The 22,047-nt window shown below is 42.1% G+C and overlaps 1 protein-coding gene across 7 annotated transcripts in view; it reads left to right on the top strand.

Annotated features, from left to right (window-relative positions):
* The window catches only part of Ogdh (oxoglutarate dehydrogenase), a 68,045-nt gene that overhangs the window by 33,017 nt on the left and 12,981 nt on the right, over positions 1-22,047 (top strand). For 4 of the 7 annotated variants that reach the window (XM_031339644.1, XM_031339645.1, XM_031339646.1 and 1 more), the window contains 7 exons: positions 1,230-1,274; positions 10,073-10,188; positions 14,294-14,448; positions 14,631-14,777; positions 15,403-15,493; positions 15,986-16,165; positions 19,758-19,886. In XM_031339644.1, the coding sequence (XP_031195504.1) occupies positions 1,230-1,274; positions 10,073-10,188; positions 14,294-14,448; positions 14,631-14,777; positions 15,403-15,493; positions 15,986-16,165; positions 19,758-19,886 (863 nt within the window). The remainder of the gene's footprint in view (positions 1-1,229; positions 1,275-10,072; positions 10,189-14,293; positions 14,449-14,630; positions 14,778-15,402; positions 15,494-15,985; positions 16,166-19,757; positions 19,887-22,047) is intronic. The other 3 variants (XM_031339647.1, XM_031339649.1, XM_031339648.1) reach the window with 1 other exon arrangement.

Raw genomic sequence — 22,047 nt, 5'->3', positions numbered from 1 at the left:
TCACTCTGTAGACCAGGCTGGCCTCGAACTGCCTCTGCCTCTGCCTCCCAAGTGCTGGGATTAAAGGCATGCGCCACCATGCCTGGCAGGTTGTGCTTTCTATAACAACAACACAGTAGTTCTCTTTCACTCTGTGGTTGTGTTCTTTGTCTTTGTTTTCAAAGTACAAAAAAAGAAAAGTTATCTACATACCTAGTAACCAGATAGCAAGCACTATCCCATACGGTATTCAGATTTTTTAACAAGAATAAGCAGCTTCAGTTCCCTTTGAAGCTCCCCTGTGTCTGATCTTTGCAGGATCAGGTTGTTGACCTGGTCTGTCTTGATTCTAAATGTAAATTCGTCATTCTCGCCTTAAGCATTGCATTGCTGCTTTTGTGCAGAACTTGGGTGCTCAGGTTTAGATGCTTGCCCCTAGGAGAAGGCAGGACTTTGCCTGGTGTTTACAAGGTGCCGGCATCTTAATGAGACTTCCTGCTCACTGGGATCTGTTGTTAGTTTGAACCTCTGCTTAGGGAAAGTGCCTGACTGCCCTTCCTGTGCATATCCTGACCACAGTTCTGGGTGAAGAGTTTTTTATATATGGTAAATAATTTGAGCTTCACTAGTGGCCAGTAAAGTTGAGGTAGAAATGCCTGAAAGCTCACAGGTAGAAGGCAGTGTAAGGTGTCATTGGGTGTTGAATTCTTCTGTTCCAGTTCTGCCATCTTTTGCAGGAAGACTAGAGGTCCTCTAACTCCTTACAGTCGACTGCTCCCTGAATCCAGTTCTGAAAAGTGGCTACTTCACACATCAGGTCTTTTCACTTTCCTTTCCTCTGTCTTTTACCACATAGTGGTCTAAAAACGAATAAATGTCAGTGGCTTCTTGAAGTTAGGTTAGAGCAAATGGTGCTGCCTGGTGGCTTTCCAGTGTCGGGGGAGTGGCCTTCCTGTCCTTTGGTTTACCTTATCCAGCTCTTCTAGGAAAAAGTCCCACATTTACCAAAACAGGTCACAGTGATTGAACCCTTGATCACAAAACCCATCCTTATATCCTTGTGTGTGTGTGTGTGTGTGTGTGTGTGTGTGTCCTTCCATCTGTCCCTCCATCCCTCCGTTGTTGTTACAGTGTCTGTGTTGCCTATTTCTGTGGTGATGGTATAGAATTTTGGTGTTGAGGTTTTAAACTAACTCTCACCTGTCTTTTTCCTTATGCGCTCACCCATGCTACCCCACTCTGCCTCTCAGATCTTGCAGTTTTCAAGGAACGACTTCGAATGCTAACAGTAGGAGGTATGAAAATAATGAGCCTTTGACCTTTCAGGAGTTGAGGACTTCATTTGATTAGTATGGCCAACTTTTCCTAGCATGTGATTTTGGGAAAGTTGACACATCTATCAGTGTTTTATAATTTTTTAATTGTTTTAAAATATTTTTCCTTTCACTTAGTAATTAACCAACAAGTAGAACTGACCTGGTATAGGCTCGTTTCTGCTCATTTTGTGTTCTGAAGAACATTTCATCTTATCCATGCTTCACTATCGCTGTGCTATAAACTTCCATCTGCAGCATTATTCACCCTTAGCTCCTGCAGGAGCCAATGGGGAGTCTGAGGCCACATTAGCTCTGCATGGTGGCTTGTCCTCTCTGTGTTGTTTATGCGTTTTGCTAGACTCTGGATTCCTTCAGATTCTGCTTCCAGGGCATTTTGAACAAGGTTTCTAAACTGCTCTCTTACTAAAAGACAACCAGAGTATTAGTAAAAGCTTTCTGGGGGTGCTTTTTGACCCTTGCTTCTGGGGAAAATGCCCTTGGGGAATCCAGAGTTGAGGTGCTGGGGCCATCTGCCTGCTATCTTCTGTTCCTATCCCTCAGTTTCATTTGGCCAGTTTCTTTCTCTTCAGGCTTCTCTTAAGACATTTTTCTTTTCCTTTGTCTTGTTCATAATACCTATGAAATATTAAACTGCATTTTGAGACAAATGAAGACTCGTGTAGCTGTAAGAATTAATGGCTTTCGTAACCTTTAGTAGTTATCCCCCCCAGGTATTGTCATGACCGCAGCACACATCACACCAGGGTCACGCTTCACCCTGCCACAAAGTTTAGCCCCTGGGAACTGTTCGTCTTCTCATTTTTGTAATGTTGTCGTTTTACGAGTGCTATAAAAATGGAACTTCAATATTAACATTTTGAAGTTGGTTATGTAGAGATAGCCCTAGGTTGTTAGTGTTTTCGTGATGAATAGTATCACATGGTATAGAAATGCAGTTGTTTTAAAGGATTCACATGGTGAAGACTTCTACTGAGCAAAAAGGTTTCATTTTTGTGGTGTACACTTTATTAAACTTTTCATCCTGTTGTGCTTTTGTTGTCAATTTTAACTTTTCCCTTAACCTTAGATCTCAGAGATCTCTCCTTATATATTTTGATTGGCTCAGTGGGCTGCACCTATAATTCTACCATTTGGGAAGCAAGGCAGGAGTGTTGCTTTAAGTTTGAGGCCAGCCTGAGCTATAAATGTCTTATAATTTTAAGTCTAGAATCCATTTTGTATGTGTTTATATATAAGATCAATGTCTAAATTGAGATTTATTTAAATACTTACTTTGCCTATAGTCTCTAATTGTTTTGGCATTGTTAACTGAAAAGTCTCTCCTTGAGTAAGATTTTTGCACTTTTCTCAAAAATAAGTAGAATCTGACTTGTGAGTTAAGGCACTTGCAGCCAAGCCTGACAAACCCATTCATTCTTGGGACTCACATGGTGGAAGGAGAGAGCCTTTGACCTCCACATGCATGCCTTAGAACATGTATGTCCCACATATACAGATAACTACACATAATAAATTTTTCAAAAAAAAATCATTGGGTCTTATCTATGTGGATCTACTTTGGATTTTCAGATTTCTTTTTTGTTTTTAGTTGTTGATATCCTCCCACCAATTTCACATTTAGAGTATTGTGACTATTAAGCTTTATTTTTACCACTATTGCAATAGTTTTAGAGTCTTTTAGAATAAGTGTTTCTGTCTTTTTGAAGCCTTATTTTGTTAGGAATTAAGTTAAACTTACAGGGAAATTGAGATGTGTTCCTCCATGGTTCATTTCTTTTAAGTTGTAAAATACCTAGAGAGTTTATGATATTCTCTTTTGATCTCTTTGATGTCTTGAGGGACTTTATTGACACCATGATTCCTTCACAGCCTGTAAGTCTTGTTGCTGTTGTTTACAAAGGGTGTGTCTATGTCCAGGTCTTAGAGCAGCAGTCCTTTGTTTCCCTGGGTTCTCACTGGTTTGTGTTCTTCAACCACATTGATTTCTGCTCTTTTAGTTTTTATGTCTGGTGGGTTTTGTTTGTTTTTCCCTTTTAGTTCTGAGGCTAGGATTATTGATTAAAGCCTTTTTGTTTGTTTTCTGATATATATTTTTTTCCTACTTTAAGTTTCTATTGTAGTATTCCTTTAGATTTCCCGAAAGCTTTGACAAATTCAGTGCCTTTCCCTACCCCATACTGGTATCTTGTTTTATTTTGAATGCCTTTGGTTTATTTAGAAGTGTGTATCGTTTAGTATCTAAGTGTTACTGGTTTCTAATTGGATTGTGTTATATCAGTACTTGTACATATTTTGTTAGTGCTGGGATTAAAGGCGTGCACCACCACTGCCTGGCTAGATTTATCAATTTCTTCTCTGAGTTTCTTATTAATTTTGATTCAGATAGTTTGTAGCTTTTTTTTTTCCCCTTGAGACATGGTCTCACTGTGTAGCCCAGTTGGCTTTGAACTTACTGTGTAACCTAGGCTAGCCTCTAAACTTGTAGCAATCCTCCTGGCTTGTCCTCAGTGTTGGGAATACAAGCTTTTAATATGTTAAATTTATATAAAATCTGCTGCTTGTACATTTAGAATTGCTGTCTTCTCTGTATGCATCTCGACTCTTTTGTCATAATGTATCTTTTTGTACTTCTAGTAGTGTTTTACTTTGAAGTCTACTTTTTCTGATACTATATTCCTTACTTTGTAGTAGATTGATGTTATATAATATATTTTTCTAATATTTTCCATCTATTCATGTCACAGTATTATAAGTAAGTTTCTTATAAACAATCATGTGCTTAGGTCCTAGTTTTTCTGTGGAGATTTTGTTTTGTTAGTTTTTAAAAATCTACTCTGCCAATTCTTTTTATTTAATGTTATTTATATTTAGTGTGGTTACTGATATATTAAGAATGTAAGTGGCTGGGTAGTGGTTGGCACATGCCTTTAATCCCAGCACTTAGGAAGCAGAGGCAGGTGGATTTCTGAGTCCAGCCTGGACTACAGAGTGAGTTCCAGGACAGCCAGGGCTACACAGAGAAACCCTGTCTCAGAAAAAAAAAAAAAAAGAGTATAAGTTACAAGTGTACTATTTTATTCTTTCCTGTTTTTTATATTTCACATTTTGTAATGGAGTTGTTAGTGCCAGCCAGGGCTCTGGAAGCCATAACAAGTTAGGTTTAGCTACTCATCCTCAAAAAGGCCAATTAACGAAAGAAAGCAATGGTGAAAAACAGAAAAAGAAGATTTATTTAATGTGGTCACATTGGGAAGAGGAGTAAAGTGACACTCCTGAGACCATCTCTGGGATCCTAACAAAGTCTTAGGTGTAAGTAGGCGGGCAAGAGGTATGCATAGCCCAGAAGCCTGGCCAAGCTGTGCTCCAGCCGTCAGCATCTCAGGGCTGCTCTCTGACAGCTCTCAGAGCTGTTTGGAATCTGTCCAGAAGACAAGTGACTGCTCTGGCACTAGGCTTCAGCCTTTCCCTTTGCCCAGGAAGAAACTCCTGGGGAAATTCCAATTTATTTTGTATAGGCCAAAGGAGGGTTATAAGTATCACTATAGAATATCTTTATTCTTGCAAAACAGTTAAAAGAATGTTGGCTTTTACCTTCTGTTCAACTATGGATTTTTAGAAAAATGTGTTATGAGGGGCAGGAAAGGGGCATGTACAAGCCATTGTATGGATGTGGAGATCTGAGGACAACTTATGGATTGAGTTCTACCCTTCCACCTTTACATGCGTTCCAAGAGTTAAACCCAGGTTGTCAGTCTTGTGTGGCAAATGCCTTTACCCACTGAACCAGCACTGGATTTTTAAACTGTTATTTTAAACCCCCATCTTTATGAATGTATCTATCGTATAGCTCTTTTAGTTGCTCCGTGTATTATACTGTGTGGACATAACTTACCAGTCTACTTATGTCATTATTCCTCAGGTCAACTGGAGGAGAAAACTTACCTCCTTTTATCTCCATTTATAGTGTGTCTGTCTCAAATATTTTCCTACATACATTTGACATGGAGCCACAGCAGACAGTGCTGAAGACATTTGCCTCAACACCAAGTAGTATTCAGCAGACCTATGAACAGGAGTGTCTGTTAGATTTACCCCTGCGTTGTAAGATTGCTGCTTTTCCTTGTTTCCTTCTGTCTGAAGAATTAATTTCCTTTGCCCATTCTTTTAGGGCCATCCTTTGTGCTCTTAGCTGATTATCTTAGGGGTGGGGGTGGGGTGGATACATTGGTTTTGGGTTTGGGTTTGGGTTTGTTTTTTTTTGGAGACAGGGTTTCTCTGTATAGCCCTGGCTGTCCTGGAACTCACTCTGTAGACCAGGCTGGCCTCGAACTCAGAAATCTGCCCGCCTCTGCCTCCCAAGTGCTGGGATTAAAGGTGTGCGCCACCACCGCCCGGCTGTTTTGTTTTTCTTACCTGAGAATTTCTTACTTCCCACTTGTAGATTCTAAGTAGACAGATGATTTCTCTCAGCTATGGAGCACATGCCACTGTTTTCTACCTTCTAGGATTTGTGATGAGAAAATCTCTAAATCTCCTTTTGTTTTGTTTTGTCTCATTTTTCTGTGTAAGTGGAGACTCGCCTTTGTTTTTAAATTTTCTCAAGTTACACATTTTGACATCTGTGCCTTATCCTATGGATTCAATCAGCTTTCTGAATCTGAGAGTTTAACTCTTTTGATGTATTTAAGGAAGTTTTCAGCTGTTTTCTAAGTACCCTTTCAGGTACTCTCTTTCAGAAATTTGTCCCCACATAAATGGAAAATCTTTAATTCCATTATCACATGTCCTCGGTGCTTTTTAATGTTAGCTTTCATCCAGTAGGTAGGTGTCTGTTTTTCCATCTTCAGATCCACTAAGTCTCTTTGCCTGTTACATTGAGCCTGTCTAGTGAATTTATTTCCTTTTTTAAAAATGCATTTACTAATTTCCTGTGTATGTGTACATGTGTGGGTATACGTGCTATAGTACAAGTATATCTGTGGAGGTCAGGAGCAGGAGTTGGTCCTCTCCTGCCATCTGGGGAGTAGTCTCTGGTCATAAGGTTTTGGTGGCAGGCACCTTTACCTATTGAGCCATCTCACTGGCCCCTGTTTTAATATGATTTTATATGTTTTTAGCTTGCTAGGAATTTCAATTTGTAAGCCAGCTTTTTTTGTCACTATAATTACTCATTGAAATGGTTTTGTGATAGTTTTATTTGATTCTTAGATAATTCTAACATCTGGATCTGGGATGATTGTTGGCTGTTGCTTCTCACTCATTCTGAAATATTCTTGCTTTGGTTTTGCTTTTGGGTTTTGTTTTGTTTTGTTTTGTTTGAGACAGGATCTTGTCACGTGGACCAGGCTTGTGTCATACTCACAGAGATCCTCCTCTTTGCCTCCAAATGTAGAATTAAAAGCATGCACAACTACTTCTGCCAAAATATTTCTGCTTCATTTCATTTCTTTCCTTTTATTTCTTGTTATGCTAGGGATTTTATGCCTACCTTTTAAAGGTTCCATTTCTTATTTTTATACAATAGGGTGATAATGATGATTGCTATTTGTATTTTTTCGGCTTTTTCATGTAGCCCAGGCTGACTTTAAATTCCTTGTGGACCCCAGGCTGACCTTAATCCCTTGTTCCTTTTCCTTCTCACCTCCCAAGTTCTGGAATCCACTGCCATGCCGGTTGCCCAGCTCTGTTAGTGTGTAGGGGGGCTGTGGCCATCGGAAGACAACTTGAAGGCATCCATTCTCTTTTCCTGCTGCATGGGACCAGGGATTAACCCGTTCATCTGGCTTGGTGGCAAGCACCTTTCACCCATGGAGCCATCTCACCAGCTCTGTTGTGTGTTTTGAAATTTTTTTATAGAAACAAAGACATTTTGGTATTGTGAATTTTGGAATCTTATCTAGGTTTGCCATAACAGGCCTTTTCTGGATATTTCTTCTGTTTTATCCTTGGCAAGGCGGCAGTTTTAGACTCACTCTTGGGTCTTCCCTAAAGCCTCGACGTGGATGCTCAGGCTTGTAACCAGTTAGTGAGAGACGGTGGGACAGCATGCAGCAGGAATTGTCTCAAGTTTTCTGGTCTTGTGAAGCTGCCCCCTCCTGATCTTCACATTAGAACGGTATTTGTGGGGCTTTGTTGTCTGTACTTCCCGAGATTTCTCTGCTGCTCATACTCTACTCCCTGTCTGGGATGTGGGAGTAGAAGAGAACCCAGGACTTCCCTGGCTATCTTTGCCTTCCGTCACCCCTTCAATGGGGCTCTTGTACCTTTTTTTTTTTTTAAACAAAGTCTAAAGTTTTTAGTTAGAATTAATAAAGAAAAAGAAATAAAAGTGATTTTTTTTTCTACCTCCCCAAATCATGTGTGTGAGTTTCATTTCTCAAATGACTGAAGATGTGGAAATAGGTCCAAGACTTCTGATGCTGATCAGTGAGACCCAAGAGCTGTGAATTACAGCCGAGTGTTATACCTAAAGGAGCACCAGAAAATGCACGCCCCCTTCTTGCTGACTATGTAGCAACACAGTTCTCATCTGCATGTGAATACGTGACTGCTTAACATCCAACATCCGTCATAACCTGAATATCTTCTGTACTGAATAGTGTACTGTTTTAACACTCTGGTCCACTGATCTTCTACTGCTCCGGAGATTTCTGGTATTTTATCTTGTTTTACTTGCTGGTGGTTGCTGGTTTGTTTGAGATACAGTCTTCCTGAAACCAACACTGAGTTCCAATCCTCTTGCTTTCACCTCCAAAATGTTGGGATTACAATAACCATGCCTGGCCTGGGCTGAGTTTTGTAAACCTAAGAAATTTCTCAAAAATAATTTTATTAAACCAAGCATAGTGGTGCATACCTGTAATCAAAGCATTGAGGAGGCTGCTCCTGGATCAAAGCTCGCTTAGTCTGTATAATATGAGCCTGTTTTAAGAAGCACAGCTACTAAAAATATTTTAGATTTTCTCCATAAATACCATGGGGCTGTTGCTTACTAGCTCGGTTATAAGAGGCAAGAGCTTTGTTCTTCCCAGATGCCCATAACTGCTTGTCCTTTATTGATGATACACTAATAGGAAACAAGTGAGTGGGCCTAAGTAAACCACTTTCACCACTGACTTCCTTCAGGCTTGGGATTGGGGAAGGCGCTTGCGTTAGGTTGCGTTTCTTTGGTTTGGTTTGGTTTGGTTTTTTCCCTTTTGCTTTAATGAAATTAAAGGGGCTTGGAAAAAATATACCTTGCTTTTTTAAGACTTAAGGATGTAATACCCCAGCCAGGCATGGTGGTGCATGTCTTTAATTCGTCATTCAGGAGGCAGAAGTAGGCTTATCTCTGTTTTTGAGGAAAGCTAGAGCTATGTACAAAGACTCTGTCTCAAAAAAAGAGAGAGAGAATGTAATTTCCCAACCTAGCTTGAATGAGAATCATGAGGAGATGCCTGGGCCACTGATGTTGAAGACTGACAAGGAGTTCTTATAAATCCCCTGACAACCAGATATGTTAGTACACTCCTGTAATTCTACTACAGAGGCAAAAAGCTTACCTAAAGTTCAAAGCCATGCTGGTCTACATAGCAAGGCAAATTCAGAGCTAAAAAACAGCTGTCAGGGAACAAAACAAAAAAGTCACCCTAGAGATTTGTGTCCACCCTTGTATTTGCAGGCTTCTTTCATTATTCTGGTTCCCTCATTCATGGGTCTCACAGCTGCCCTTAGTGACACTTAACTCAGGTAGAAACATTGAGACTGTTTTTTATCTCAGGCCATCAGATGTCAGGCTCTGCATGTTGTCTGCTGGTTCAGCTTTCATTTTTGGAGCCTGAGAAAGTGCTGGCAGCACTTGGTATTCGAGTGCTAGTGACTTACACTGTGCTCTTTGCCCTTCTTGAATTGATGTGTTATTTCAGAGTAAGTGCCAAACTGGAAACAAACTAATGGTGCCATTTGATAGTTTGCTCTTTTACTGATTTCAAGATGAAACAAGCATGATGCTGAAGGAAAGAGACAGTTTGAAACAGCTTTCAGATGAAGAGGCATCACCCCTGTAGTGACTACTTGAGGGAGAGTGGATAGGGAAAGAGAGGGTTAGATCTGTAATTGACTAGTACTGTAGAATAATACCCTAGAATATCAAGCAATTTGGGTATCCCACAGAAATGCTTGCCCTTAGTCCAAGGCTAAAGGCTATTTCCCTTTTCTCTGCTACCCTAGTTGTATCCTGAAGAACAGTCTCCCACCAGCAGCTTGGTTCCTAGTGACTATTTCTCCCTCACATCAGAGACCCCAGCTTTGTCACTCACTATGTAATATGTACTCACATTACTGTTAAATGACTCATGTATATGGTCTGCTGTTCTCTATCAGTTCCCATTTTCTACTATAATTCTCTTAACTTTTTATTTACTTTTTGATTGATTTCTTTTGACTCTTTCCACCTCCCCAAATTGGCTTTTCTCTTTGAACCTTCAAATAAATTTAACTCTAAATTGTAAATAGTTGCCAAATACTAGACTAATATGCGCATAATAGCTTTATTCTGGTTTACCTAGTAATAATCTTAGTGTGTAGTTATTGTTAAGGTTTCTGGTTCTCATGGTAAATATTGGTTGTTTTCATATACATCAGGGGTATGTGATATTTCTTCTTTCTTTCTTTTTTCTTTCTTTCCTTTTTTTTTTGCTCCTTGGGGCATCCCTTCTCTGCCCTTCCTATAAATTGTGACCCCTGCATGGGTATGCCTTGTCCTTCATCATCTGTAGGGTTCTATGGCTTACACGAGTCTGACCTTGACAAGGTGTTCCACTTACCTACCACCACTTTCATCGGGGGACAGGAGCCAGCACTTCCTCTTCGGGAGATCATCCGTCGGCTGGAGGTAAGAACAGACCTTGGAAAATCCAACATGGCAGACCTGGCTATTTGTTTGGCTTTGGTCCTATGTTTTTAAGAAACTGAAAGATAACCTTCTTTTCCTGATTTAGAGCTAGAAACCTACATTTTTATTTAAAATTTTTTTTAAAAACTGTTTTTGGATCCCTCTAGAATTTATTTCAGGTGCAAGTTGTCACCCTGGAAATTTTTCTGTACCTTTGTACAGGCCTGGAGCCCCTGATTGCACTACACAGTGTGGCTACTGCTGCTCGTCCCCTCCCTTTCGTTTCTCCCACTCCTCTGACTTACTTTTTCTTCCTTTCTGAACTTTTATTAGTTTGTAGGGGACCCGTTTATATACACTACAAGCAGCAGCTGAGAGCCTGGCCCTTGTGTCAGGCTGCTTGTGTGTTGCCCATCTCTCTTGGATAAGTTATTGCCTCTGTTCTATATATAAGGATAACTATGGTTCCTGTTTCAGAAAGAGGTGGATTTGCTGAGAGGCCTTGGTCCATTATTAAATGTTGCTGCTTATGATATTCAGATTGAAATTAGTCACAGTCAGAGATCTCTGAAGGGCTCTTTCCCTGGTTGGACGTTAGTGTCAGCCTGGGCCACCTAAGTCAGAGCCTTTCCATCCCCCAGTGATTAATGTTTGGTCCAGTGAGCTCATCTTTTGCATGTTCTGGGTCTACACTTAGCACAAGTGATAGAAAATATTTGAAGGTCGGATGGGACACTTTGTGTCCATCCAAAGCATCTCAGCTAGGAGCTGCCTTGCTTCCTCATCTATGGGCTCTTCACAGGGGAGCAAGAAGTAGAAACTGCGTCAGTATCAGGAAGAACAGTTAAGGAGTGGTGAAGCGCCGACTGCTCTTCAGAAGGTCATGTGTTCAAATCCCAGCAACCACATGATGGCTCACAACCATCCGTAATGAGATCTGGTGGGTCTGAAGACAGCTACAGTGTACTTACATATAATAAATAAATAAATTAAAAAAAAAAAAAAGGAGTGGTGAACTTGAGGACGTGTTAAGGGTCAATCCAATGTGAATTAACTTTGGGTCTCACCTGTGTGTTACTGTCACCACACTGATTATGCTGTCTAAGCCTGCCTTCTTCAGCTTGGGAACCACCTATTCACTATTGAGCATGTGGAGCTGGATGGTGATGGAGCACACCTTTAATTCTAGTGCTCAGGAGGCAGAGGCAGGCAGAACTCTGAATTTGAGGCCAGTCTGGCCTACAGAGCTCGAAATGGGCAAAATGTCTGAATAACTTTTGTTTTTTTGAGACAGGGTTTCTCTGTGCAGCCCCAGCTGTCCTGGAACTCACTCTGTAGACCAGGCTGGCCTCGAACTCAGAAATCCTCCTGCTTTTGCCTCCTAAGTGCTGGGATTAAAGGCGTGCGCCACCACCACTCGGCGCCTGAATAACTTTTAACTGTTGAAATGATGTGTTTAACATATTGGCTCAAATAAAATAGGAAATTTTATCTCATCTATTGCTACTTGGAAAATTGAGCTTACTGAAGATGTATTTACTAAGCTCTGTTTAATTGTTTCACAACTTAACACATGCACACATCACATGTAAGTTAAGCATTACCACCAGTATGATAATGAGAGGTTTATGTGCATTCCTTAGTTTGAGTTGGGATTGCTCTATGGACACCAGTTATGGCTTAGACTTCCTGGGTCTTGTGTATTTCTGCTGGCTCTGGTGACATGGAAGTTCTCTCATCCAAATCACATAGATAATAACTCTTATAAGCCAGTTCTCCCATAAGAAGCCATGTCCCAAGTGACTTGGCTTTTCTTTATATCCCAGCCTTCATCTTTCTTATTCTAGTGCTGTCAGGACAGCAATAAGATGAAAGCCATTTATACCAAGAACCTGTGTCACTCTCTAGAAGTCTTGGTGAGATGTGCACATACCACCTCATACAAACCAAAGGATCTATTCCCATCCCCTTCTTTTCCAGGTCCTTTAGCACCTCTATTTCCACCTCTGTGGGAATGAAGAGTGGCTCATGTCTCTTGTTTATTTCCCATAAAATTCTGAGTCCTGAACAGTCTTGATACTGGTGTGAAGGGGTGAGCAGCTCGGAGCGTACTCAAGGGCTACCTCCCCTTTTCTCTCTGTCACATCTGGTAGCTCTTGAAAAAAATTCGAAGTATCACATCTCAACCCCCTTAAACTAGTTGCATTAGAGCAGGAAGCTAAGAACTCCTAAAACTCACATAACTTACCCAAACAAATTGAGTTCTCCTGAGAACTGAGCCAAGCAAGAATAGAGGGGACAAACACATTATCTACTGCCCAGATCTCCAACTGCATCTCTGAATTAATGGCTGAAGTAATGCTGCAAGCTAAGGAGAATGCTGTTTGGAGTCTTCAACTCAGCAGTTTCCTCTGAGCTTTTAGTTATTGAGTAATGGAAGTTCTGCCTAGTGGACTTACAGGGCATAAAGGATGTCCCGGGCAGCAGACAGCTGTGCAGGGATCAGCTCAGCAGTGACCAGGGGAGTCTTCTGTCCTCAGCACTACCCCATCAGCAGGCCACACAGGACAGGGAGAGGCAGATGAGCTGGGTGTTGCATGCTAGGAAGAGGGCCTCTGTGGCACTTGGTATTAGTAGCTTCTCTGGGGCTGAATTAAACAGAAGCACAACCTAAGACATGACAATAGATTGGTGAGAGCTGTGAAGTTATGGATAGCTTAATCTAGTTTTAAAGTTCTAAGACTTATCATCTGAAATGATAAGTCACCAGTTCTTGGGAGGCAGAGCCAGAAAGATCTCTCAGTTTGAGGCCAGCCTGGTCTAATAGCAAAGCCTACATAGTGAGACTCTGTCTCAAAAAAACAAAAGGAAAAAGAAATGTCATGTAGCTTGATTAAAACACTTTTAATTTCAGAAGTCTCCCCAGCAATATGATTTTTCTTTTGGCTACAAAAGCTATAGTATATTGTGAACAGAAGTTTAGGCAAAGCCTGCTTTATCTATCCCACTGTTCAAAGAACAGGCACCTGACCATAAATTCAACAAGCCTAAAACTACCAATGCCAGGTGGGCTCATTTGTGTAAACCAGCTGGAGTCCCTGGGCTTGTGTTCGGCTTCTGGCTCTCTGAAGACAGCTTGGGTTGTAGGTCGGTGACGTTGCTAGCTCAGCGCTGCTCCTGGCTTGCTTTCACACCTGTGGTCTGGGCCTCCAAGATAGCAGGTAGGTGGTAAAGGCTCAGCAAGGACCCTGAGTCTGTGCAAGGATACTGGAGTTAGGCATCCCTGAGGGAATTTACACGATCCCTCTAGTTTTATAGGCTGTCTCTCCTCTCTTCTTAACTTTCTTTCCCTAAGGGCCAGCTCTGTTGCTGGTCTCCACCTTTGCAGAACTGACAGGTACCTCCTTTCACAGGTGTGATTCAAGTAGACTTGTTGGGTCTATTCAAGACCTTTGCTTTTACCCAGGCATGATGTCACATGCTGCCATTATTATTTTTGTGGTGGTGGTGGTGGTAGTGAATACCTTTAATCCAAGTATTTGGTAGGCAGAGGTAGGTGAATCTCTGTAAGTTCAAAGCCAAGTTGGTCTACATAGTAAGTTCGAAGTCTTTAAGCAGCCACCGAGCTCACTAGCTTTTCTCCTCATAGATGGTGTAAACATGCTGTAAAGACAGCCTACCTTTCTTGGAGAAGGATCCAGTCCAAAAGCTGCCATGGTCTTTGCTACTTACCATTAAAATAATGAACTTGTTCATTAGCCTGGCCCTTAATCCTCAGGTTCTCAGTGTACCATAACCAGATCCTAAGAAAGTGTTACGTGGCTCTGGTAGACCTCAAGCTAAGTGTGGCTTATTCTAGAGCTAGGGCAGGAGGGTTGCAACTTGTTTTCTGCCTTCTGTCACAGCACCTTGGTGGGAAAAGGAAGTTTGCTTCTCCCTGGCCTGAATAAAAGGGCAGTGGTATCTTCATACAGTGTGGCTGGGTTAAACATACCCTTGCCTATGGTATGGAGGGTGGTGGACAGGTAAATGGCTTATTGCTGGCACACTGGAATGCAGTTCATTTTTACCAATGACTCTAGTGTTCCTGTATATATGTGGACAGATGGCCTACTGCCAGCACATTGGTGTGGAGTTCATGTTCATTAATGATTTGGAGCAATGCCAGTGGATCCGGCAGAAGTTTGAGACTCCTGGAATCATGCAGTTCACCAATGAAGAGAAGCGGACCCTGCTGGCCAGGCTTGTACGGTCCACCAGGTAAAGAGGTGTGGTTTGGGCCATGGGCTCCCAGGCCCATTTATGGGGTTTAGGTAGCCTGTCCTCCATGCATCAAAATGGCTATAGTTGGCCTCCATTGTACCCACTTGTCATTTGAGAATGCTTACACTGAGGCTGGCCCTATGGACACTACTCTTCAAGTTGCTTGGTTCTCCATCCAGGTTTGAGGAGTTCCTGCAGCGAAAGTGGTCCTCTGAGAAGCGTTTTGGTCTGGAAGGCTGTGAGGTTCTGATCCCTGCCCTCAAGACAATCATTGACATGTCAAGTGCAAATGGAGTGGACTATGTGATCATGGGGATGCCACACAGGTACTTTAGGCCCTCGGGACCTGGAAGGCACACAAGGCCCTGCTGCTCCTTCATGCAGTGGCAGCTAGAGATCTAAGAGTGCCGAGTGTATTAAGATGAGTTGCTTTCCAAGGTCCTTACACTCCCACTCAGGAAGAGTCAGTCTCAAAGCCAAATATGCTTAGACTTGTATTTCATCCTATAGGGAATTTTGTTAAAATTAAATCCAGGTGGACATGGTAGTGTGTGTATGCCTATAGTCACAGTTCTTGAGAGGCTAGGGCAGGAAAATCACAAAATTGAAGTCCATCTTGACCTACAGTAAGTTCTAAACTAGCTCTTGCTATATAATGAAAGTGTGTCTCATAAGTAAACCAACCCCAGTGACGTTACTGCTATCTCACTTGTAACGATGGCTGTTCTCTGAGATTTGGGAGAGGCTGGGAGCTGGGCTAGCAATTTTGTACTTTCTGCCTTTCTCTTGCCTGTGGGCTGTGGCTCAGCATGTACAATGGCCAGAGAGTTGGTGTCCATATCAGCTTTGAATCACAACCATTCTTGGGATACAAACCAAGAATGGGTCCTGGGTAGAGGCAGGGTGGAGCAGCTTTGCCCTGGAGCTTACTCACTGTTCCCTGTGTCCCAGAGGACGACTGAACGTGCTTGCAAATGTCATCAGGAAGGAACTGGAGCAAATATTCTGTCAGTTTGACTCAAAGCTGGAGGCAGCTGATGAGGTGAGGTTCTGTATGAAAAAATGCCCACTATGGTTGTCTCAGCCTGCTTGAGAACCCCTGAAGCCACAAGTTTCTCAAAATGTCTTAACTGAAGCTCTGCTCTTACACACCATTTATAGTTTTCCTTCCTTATTGGAATTGGCCAACCTCCTCTACCCTGAGCCTATATTCCTCCTGCTGGGGCAAGAATATTCCTTCTGCCCAAGTAACTCTATATCTGATCCCGGGAGGTATGATATTGAGGAGAGCCTCCCCATCCTCCTGCAGTTAGGCTCTAGGAGTCAAATCCCATGTGTGAATGAACATCGCCAACCAACATCACTTGTCTTTTTGATTTTTTAAAACATTTTTTTCTTTCAGCCCTGGCAGTCCTGGGGCACTCTATAGACCAGGCTGGCCTCAAACTCAAAGATCCACCTGTCTCTGCCTCCCAAGCACTGGGACTAAAGATGTGTCCCACTGCCCAGCATCGCTTGTCATTTTTATCATCAGGGTTCCGGGGACATGAAGTACCATCTGGGCATGTATCACCGCAGGATCAACCGTGTGACCGACAGAAACATCACTCTGTCCTTGGTAGCTAACCCTTCCCACCTAGAGGCTGCTGACCCTGTAGTGATGGGAAAGACCAAAGCTGAACAGTTCTACTGTGGAGACACTGAAGGGAAAAAGGTGAGGCTCCTAAGAGGTCTGTGAGTACAGCTGTCGTCACACTTCCTTCCTACACTAATAATCACCAAGTCTGGGGGAAGTGTTACCTTATATCTTTACAGTATTGATGTAGGAGCCAGTTTTAGTTGTGGACAGAAAAAGGGACTGCAGGAAAAGGGTGTGGGGCACAGATGGCAGGAGAGACTTGTCATTTCCTCTGAGTGCTGCATATTGGTTGGCTGGCTTGCTCAAATATAAAAACCCTTATCTGACTGTAATCTTACTATTATTTAACTTTAGGACGTAATTCTTAGTTGTAGCGAATTTTCTGTTTGTTATAGTAAGTTGTATAGTTCTTACTAATAGTGTTGTAAAGATGAAAAAAGAAAAAATCAGTGTACATGGTGATGTACATTGATTGATAAATTAAAAAGACACTGTTCACCTTCTTTCAAGGAGCTTTATTCTGTTGGAAGAAAAGAGGTAAATAAAAGGAAGGAAATGTCAGGAAGTCAGTGAACCTACACAATGAAGCATGAAGCACTTTAGAATAAGCAGCCACGCCCGGCGGTGGTGGTGCACGCCTTTGATCCCAGCACTTGGGAGGCAGAGGCAGGCAGATTTCTGAGTTCAAGGCCAGCCTGGTCTACAGAGTGAGTTCCAGGACAGCCAGGACTACACACAGAGAAACCCTGTCTCGTAAAAATAAATAAATAATAAACAAACAAACAAGCAGCCACAAATGTAGACTAGTTAGATGGGGAATAAGGCAGTCAGACATTTCAGGGCTGGAGAGATGACTCTGAGGTTAAGAATACTTGATACTCTTGTAGCTCAGTTCCCAACACTTAGGTCAGACTTCTCGATGCCTGCCTGCAGCTCCAGCTTCAGGGAATCTAATGCCTTCTGGCCTCAGCACACCCTGCACTCATGTACATGCACACACACATAATTAAAAAGCAAAAAAAAAATTAAATATTTAATTGAAGAAACAATATGATTTAGGGAGGTGGGCAGAAAAGAATGTTCTGTGGAGATGAATTAAGTAGGTTTGGGACCATGGCAGCAAGCCAAACCTCTCACAGTGCCCTAGAGAAGGGAACAGTTTTGGTAGGAAGAATCAGTCATCTTATTAGGGTCTACGAGACTCAGTATAGAACAGGCTGGTCTCATCTAAGAGATTCTGCCTCAGCCATCCTGAGAGCTGGGATTACATATGTGTGCCACCATGCCTAGTTTTGATACTTAAAATACTATAAATCAGGGCTGGAGAGAGATGGCTTAGCCATTAAGAGCCCATGTTGCTCTTGACGATGTGATACACAGGTAGGTAAAACACCTACATATAAGTTAAAGAAAAACTGTAAATCACAGCAGGAGGCTTAGCAGCTTACAAGAAGGTGGCAGGGCCGTTTGGAGCTGAACGCAGTTTCTCCTTGATGATGATCATTGTCATGCACATCAAGGAGACTTACTAGGTTCTAGTTTAGGGGATGGCTGGTGCCACAGGAAGTCTTTTAAGTAGAATCAGGACACCTCCAGTGAGGCTACTTGTCTTAACATGTAGCTTCATGTCCACTTAGAACACTAAGTTATGTGATGGCCCAGATATTTGGTACTGGCAATAAAATAAGATTGTAAAATAGGTTTGGGTGACTAATGCACTTGAAAATGTGTTAAAAAAAAAAAAAGCCACTCAGGCAGACATTATTTAGCATGTTAGAAGTGTCCTGAAGGAATAAAATAATGGGAAAGGTTGCAAGAAGTATTCAACATTATTGGTCTTTTTTTAGGATCTCAGTCAAGGAAGTTGGTTAGCCCCTGGTTAGCTGGAAATTCACACAAGGATATTCTTGTCTACAGTAAGTTTTAGACTAGCCTTGGATCATGAAACCCTGTCTTTTAAACACTGGGGTACCTAAAGGAGAAGTAATTCTGCCTCTTAAATAGTTTCAGTCTCACTCATCCTCAACTCTTCCCTGTATCTGCAGCCTGCTCTGCCTCATGCTTAAACATGCCAGCTTACTTCCTTAAAATCAGTTAAGCAATCCTATGCCCATCTTCGCCTTATTGGTTCTGTGTTTTTGGAGAACTCTGACTAGTATAAGGGATTGGGAGAAACATGGGCTATATAGCCAAAGAATGGTTCCTACCAGAGATGGTAAACCAATAGGTAAACACTAGGTAGCCGCAGATGTGGATAGGTGTGGTATGCAAAACACAGAAATAACCTGTGTTATTTTTATAAATATTTTATTAATAATATAAATATAGGTATACACACCTATATATTTATTAGTTCTGTTCTTAGAGACTAGTGTTGGTAAACAAAGAGCTGTGAGTTCTAAGTTCACATCCTTTACTGGAGGAATCGGGGCTGGTAATAGATGCACATTATGGGGCTGCCGTCCTGTGGTGCCAGGAAATACGGCACCATGAAAGGCACATTGAAATAATGTGAGCATCAGAATAACTGATGGTATTAAGGATCTCTTATGTGCACCTCTAGAGTAAGATGAAAATTGTAAGCATATGATCATAAATTGAGGAGAAAGGAGAGGATGCCAACTAATAGATGCAATAGATCATTGTTGTCTTAGTTAGGGTTTACTGCTGTGAACAGGCACCATGACCAAGGCAACTCTTATAAGGACAACATTTAGTTGACACTGGCTTAGAGGTTCAGAGGTTCAGTCCATTATCATCTAGCCAGGAATATGGCAACATCGAGGCAAGCATGGTATAGGAGGAGCTGAGAGTTCTACATCTTCATCTAAAGGCAGCTGGTGGATGACTGACTTCCAGGCAGCTAGATGAGGATCTTAAAGCCCACACCCACAGTAACACACCAACTCCAACAGAGCCACACCAACTTCTAATAGTGCCACTCCCTGGGCCAAGCATATACAAACCATCACAATCTTCCATTAGCCACTCAAGGAACTATCTGAGGTGTACATGTTGCTGAGGCTGGATGAAAGTTTGAGAAGGAATCAGATACAGTTCTTACCACCAAAATCACTGCTATACTCACTGCCAAGATGATTTGAAGGGAAATTGGCAGGCAGTGACCAGGCCAAGTAACCAGACCAGGCTGGTGTATTAGAGCAGTCAGAGACATGACAGCTGAAGAAACCCATTTCCTGGAGTAGCTGGGTGTCTGGGGCTGGAGTTGCTTCTTGGATGGGAGGTTTTGTAGGGTATAGGAAGATTCTTATAGAATGCAGAAGGGATGACAGAGTAGGTGTTTGGCTTTCTCTGTATTCAGGGCAGGTGCTGGCAAATGGTGGCATATGTGGATATGGTCGTAAGTCAAGGTCTAGAAAGGATGGGAGCCTTCTGAACTCCTGTTACTTTGTGAGTTGTGAGTTACTGCACGGGATAGCTCAGTGGGTAAAAGCTTCCTTGATCCTCAAAACCTACATAAGTTTGGAAAAAGAGAGTCCAACTCCATAAGGTTGTCTTCTGAGCTGTACACACGCACGTTGGTGTGCACCCTTCTTCCCATATCATGCACTCAAACACAAACAGAAAAAAACAAATAGAAACTCATCTCAACCACTTATTTTCAGATTTAACAGTCAGGATGTGTTACGTTTGGGGTCTTTTGCAGGTGATGTCCATCCTGTTGCACGGGGATGCTGCTTTTGCTGGCCAGGGCATTGTGTATGAGACCTTCCATCTCAGCGACTTGCCATCCTACACAACCCACGGCACTGTTCATGTAGTTGTCAACAACCAGGTAACCCCAGGGGTCTGATTAGACCTGTCCTCCTGGTCATTTAAAACCTTCACTGTTAGCCGGGCGTTGGTGGCGCACACCTTTAATCCCAGCACTTGGAAGGCAGAGGCAGGTGGATTTCTGATTTCAAGGCCAGCCTGGTCTACAGAGTGAGTTCCAGGACAGCCAGGGCTACACAGAAAAACCCTGTCTCAAAAAAAAAAAAAAAACCTTCACTGTTTTATGATTATATACAGAAGTGGGTTAGGGAGCTGGCTCAGCAGATAAGAGCATTGGCTGTTCTAACAGATGTCCTGAGTTCAATTCCCAGCACCTACATACCTGCTTACAACTTTCTATAACTATAGTCCTAAGAATAATATACACTCTTCTGGTGCACATGCAGAACACCCATACACACAAAATAAATAACTAAAAAAAAATTTTTTTTTTTTTAAATAACACAGCCACTTTTTACAGTGGAAAGATTTTAATTGCATTATTTAAGGAGGGGGCATTATTTTTTTAGAGTTTTTCTGTCAAGAGCCACAGTTATAGGTAACTGGTTTTCTCTTTAAGAAACTGGAGTCCACTCTCAACCTCTTAGGTCCTTGTCTCTCTCTCCCTCCTTTCTCCTCTCCATGTGGCCATGGTGCTCTCTCTCTCTCTCTCTCTCTCTCTCTCTCTCTTTCTCCCCTACAATAACATGCCTTAAGACCAAAAAAGAAAGAAAAAAAGAAACTGGAGTCCTAGGTATACATCTTACTATCCACTCTTTATTTACCACACTAGTAAAAGTAGTCATTACAGATTGTTTGATAAAACAGACTTCTAATCTTAGGGTTTTTTGTTCTAGTTTTCACGTTCAGTTCTGCCCAGTGTTGATACTTGTTATCTATGAGTATTGTGTCCTCCCATTGGGTCATCTCACCCAATACTCTCGCTTTGCCACATTGTGTGTTATCCCTTTGTCACTCATTAGTACCCCCCACAACCTCACATTGCATCTGCACTGCAGCTTTCTTTGTAGATGCATGCATGTGTGCACTGGTATGTATACATGTGCATGTTGTGGGCAGAGGACCACCTCAGGTGTTATACTCAGGACTGCTGTCCATTTGGTTTGTGAGAGGTCTCCATTGACTTTGAGTTTACCAGTTAGGCTAGAGATCCTCGTGTCTCTACCTCTGGAATTATAAGTGTGTGCAATCATTTGCACCGTTTGAAAAAATTAATTTGTATGTATGAATATTTTGTCTGCATGTGTGTGTGTGTGTGTGTGTGTGTGTGTGTATGTATGCATCATGTGTGTGCCCACAAAAGCCAAAAGATTTGGAGCTCATGGAACTGGGCTTACAGACAGTATGGGTGATGGAAATTGAGCCTGGGTCCTCTAAAAGAACCACCAATGCTCACTAATTGCTGAGCCATCTCTTCAACCCTCACACACAGCTTTTTATATAGGTGGGACTGAGCTTGGGTAAACAGGCAAGTGCTTCCCTGGGTACTAGCTGATGGCAGTTCATATTAAACATCTGTGATGGAAGACTTACCTTCTGCGTGTCCCACCACCATTTGTCTACTCCGCCTTTAAGTGTACACGTAGGCATCAAGTACTCGGAGAATTAACTGCTATCAACCTCTGGCCTCCTTATCCTTCTTGGCGTTCTGAGTCTCCACCCCTCAATGAATTTAAGTTCTGTATTAGTGGAGCACAGTAGTCCTTGCTCTGTTTGATGGCTAATATGGTATTTATATTGACATACATATATGACACCATACACACACACACACACACACACAACGATACCATATATATGATGAAGGAGAGTTTTGGCTTCTGTGGGCACACACATGATGCATATATATATACACACATAATATATACATGCAGACAAAATATTCATACATACAAATTAATTTTTTAAAAAGGTGCAAATGGGGCTGGCGAGATGGCTCAGCGGGTAAGAGCACTGACTGCTCTTCCAAAAGTCCTGAGTTCAGATCCCAGCAACCACATGGTGGCTCACAACCATCTGTGACAAGATCTGACGCCCTCTTCTGGTGGGTCTACAGACAGCTACAGTGTATTACACAGGAGAGAGCGGGGCTGGAGCAAGCACAGGTCCTGAGTTCAATTCCCAGCAGCCACAGTGTACTCATAAACATAAAATAAATAAAT

The sequence above is a fragment of the Mastomys coucha genome, unplaced genomic scaffold (assembly GCF_008632895.1).
Source record: "Mastomys coucha isolate ucsf_1 unplaced genomic scaffold, UCSF_Mcou_1 pScaffold22, whole genome shotgun sequence".
NCBI lineage: Eukaryota > Metazoa > Chordata > Mammalia > Rodentia > Muridae > Mastomys > Mastomys coucha.
Note: the sequence above shows the minus strand (reverse complement) of the source record. Positions and strands in the feature narration are given on the sequence as shown.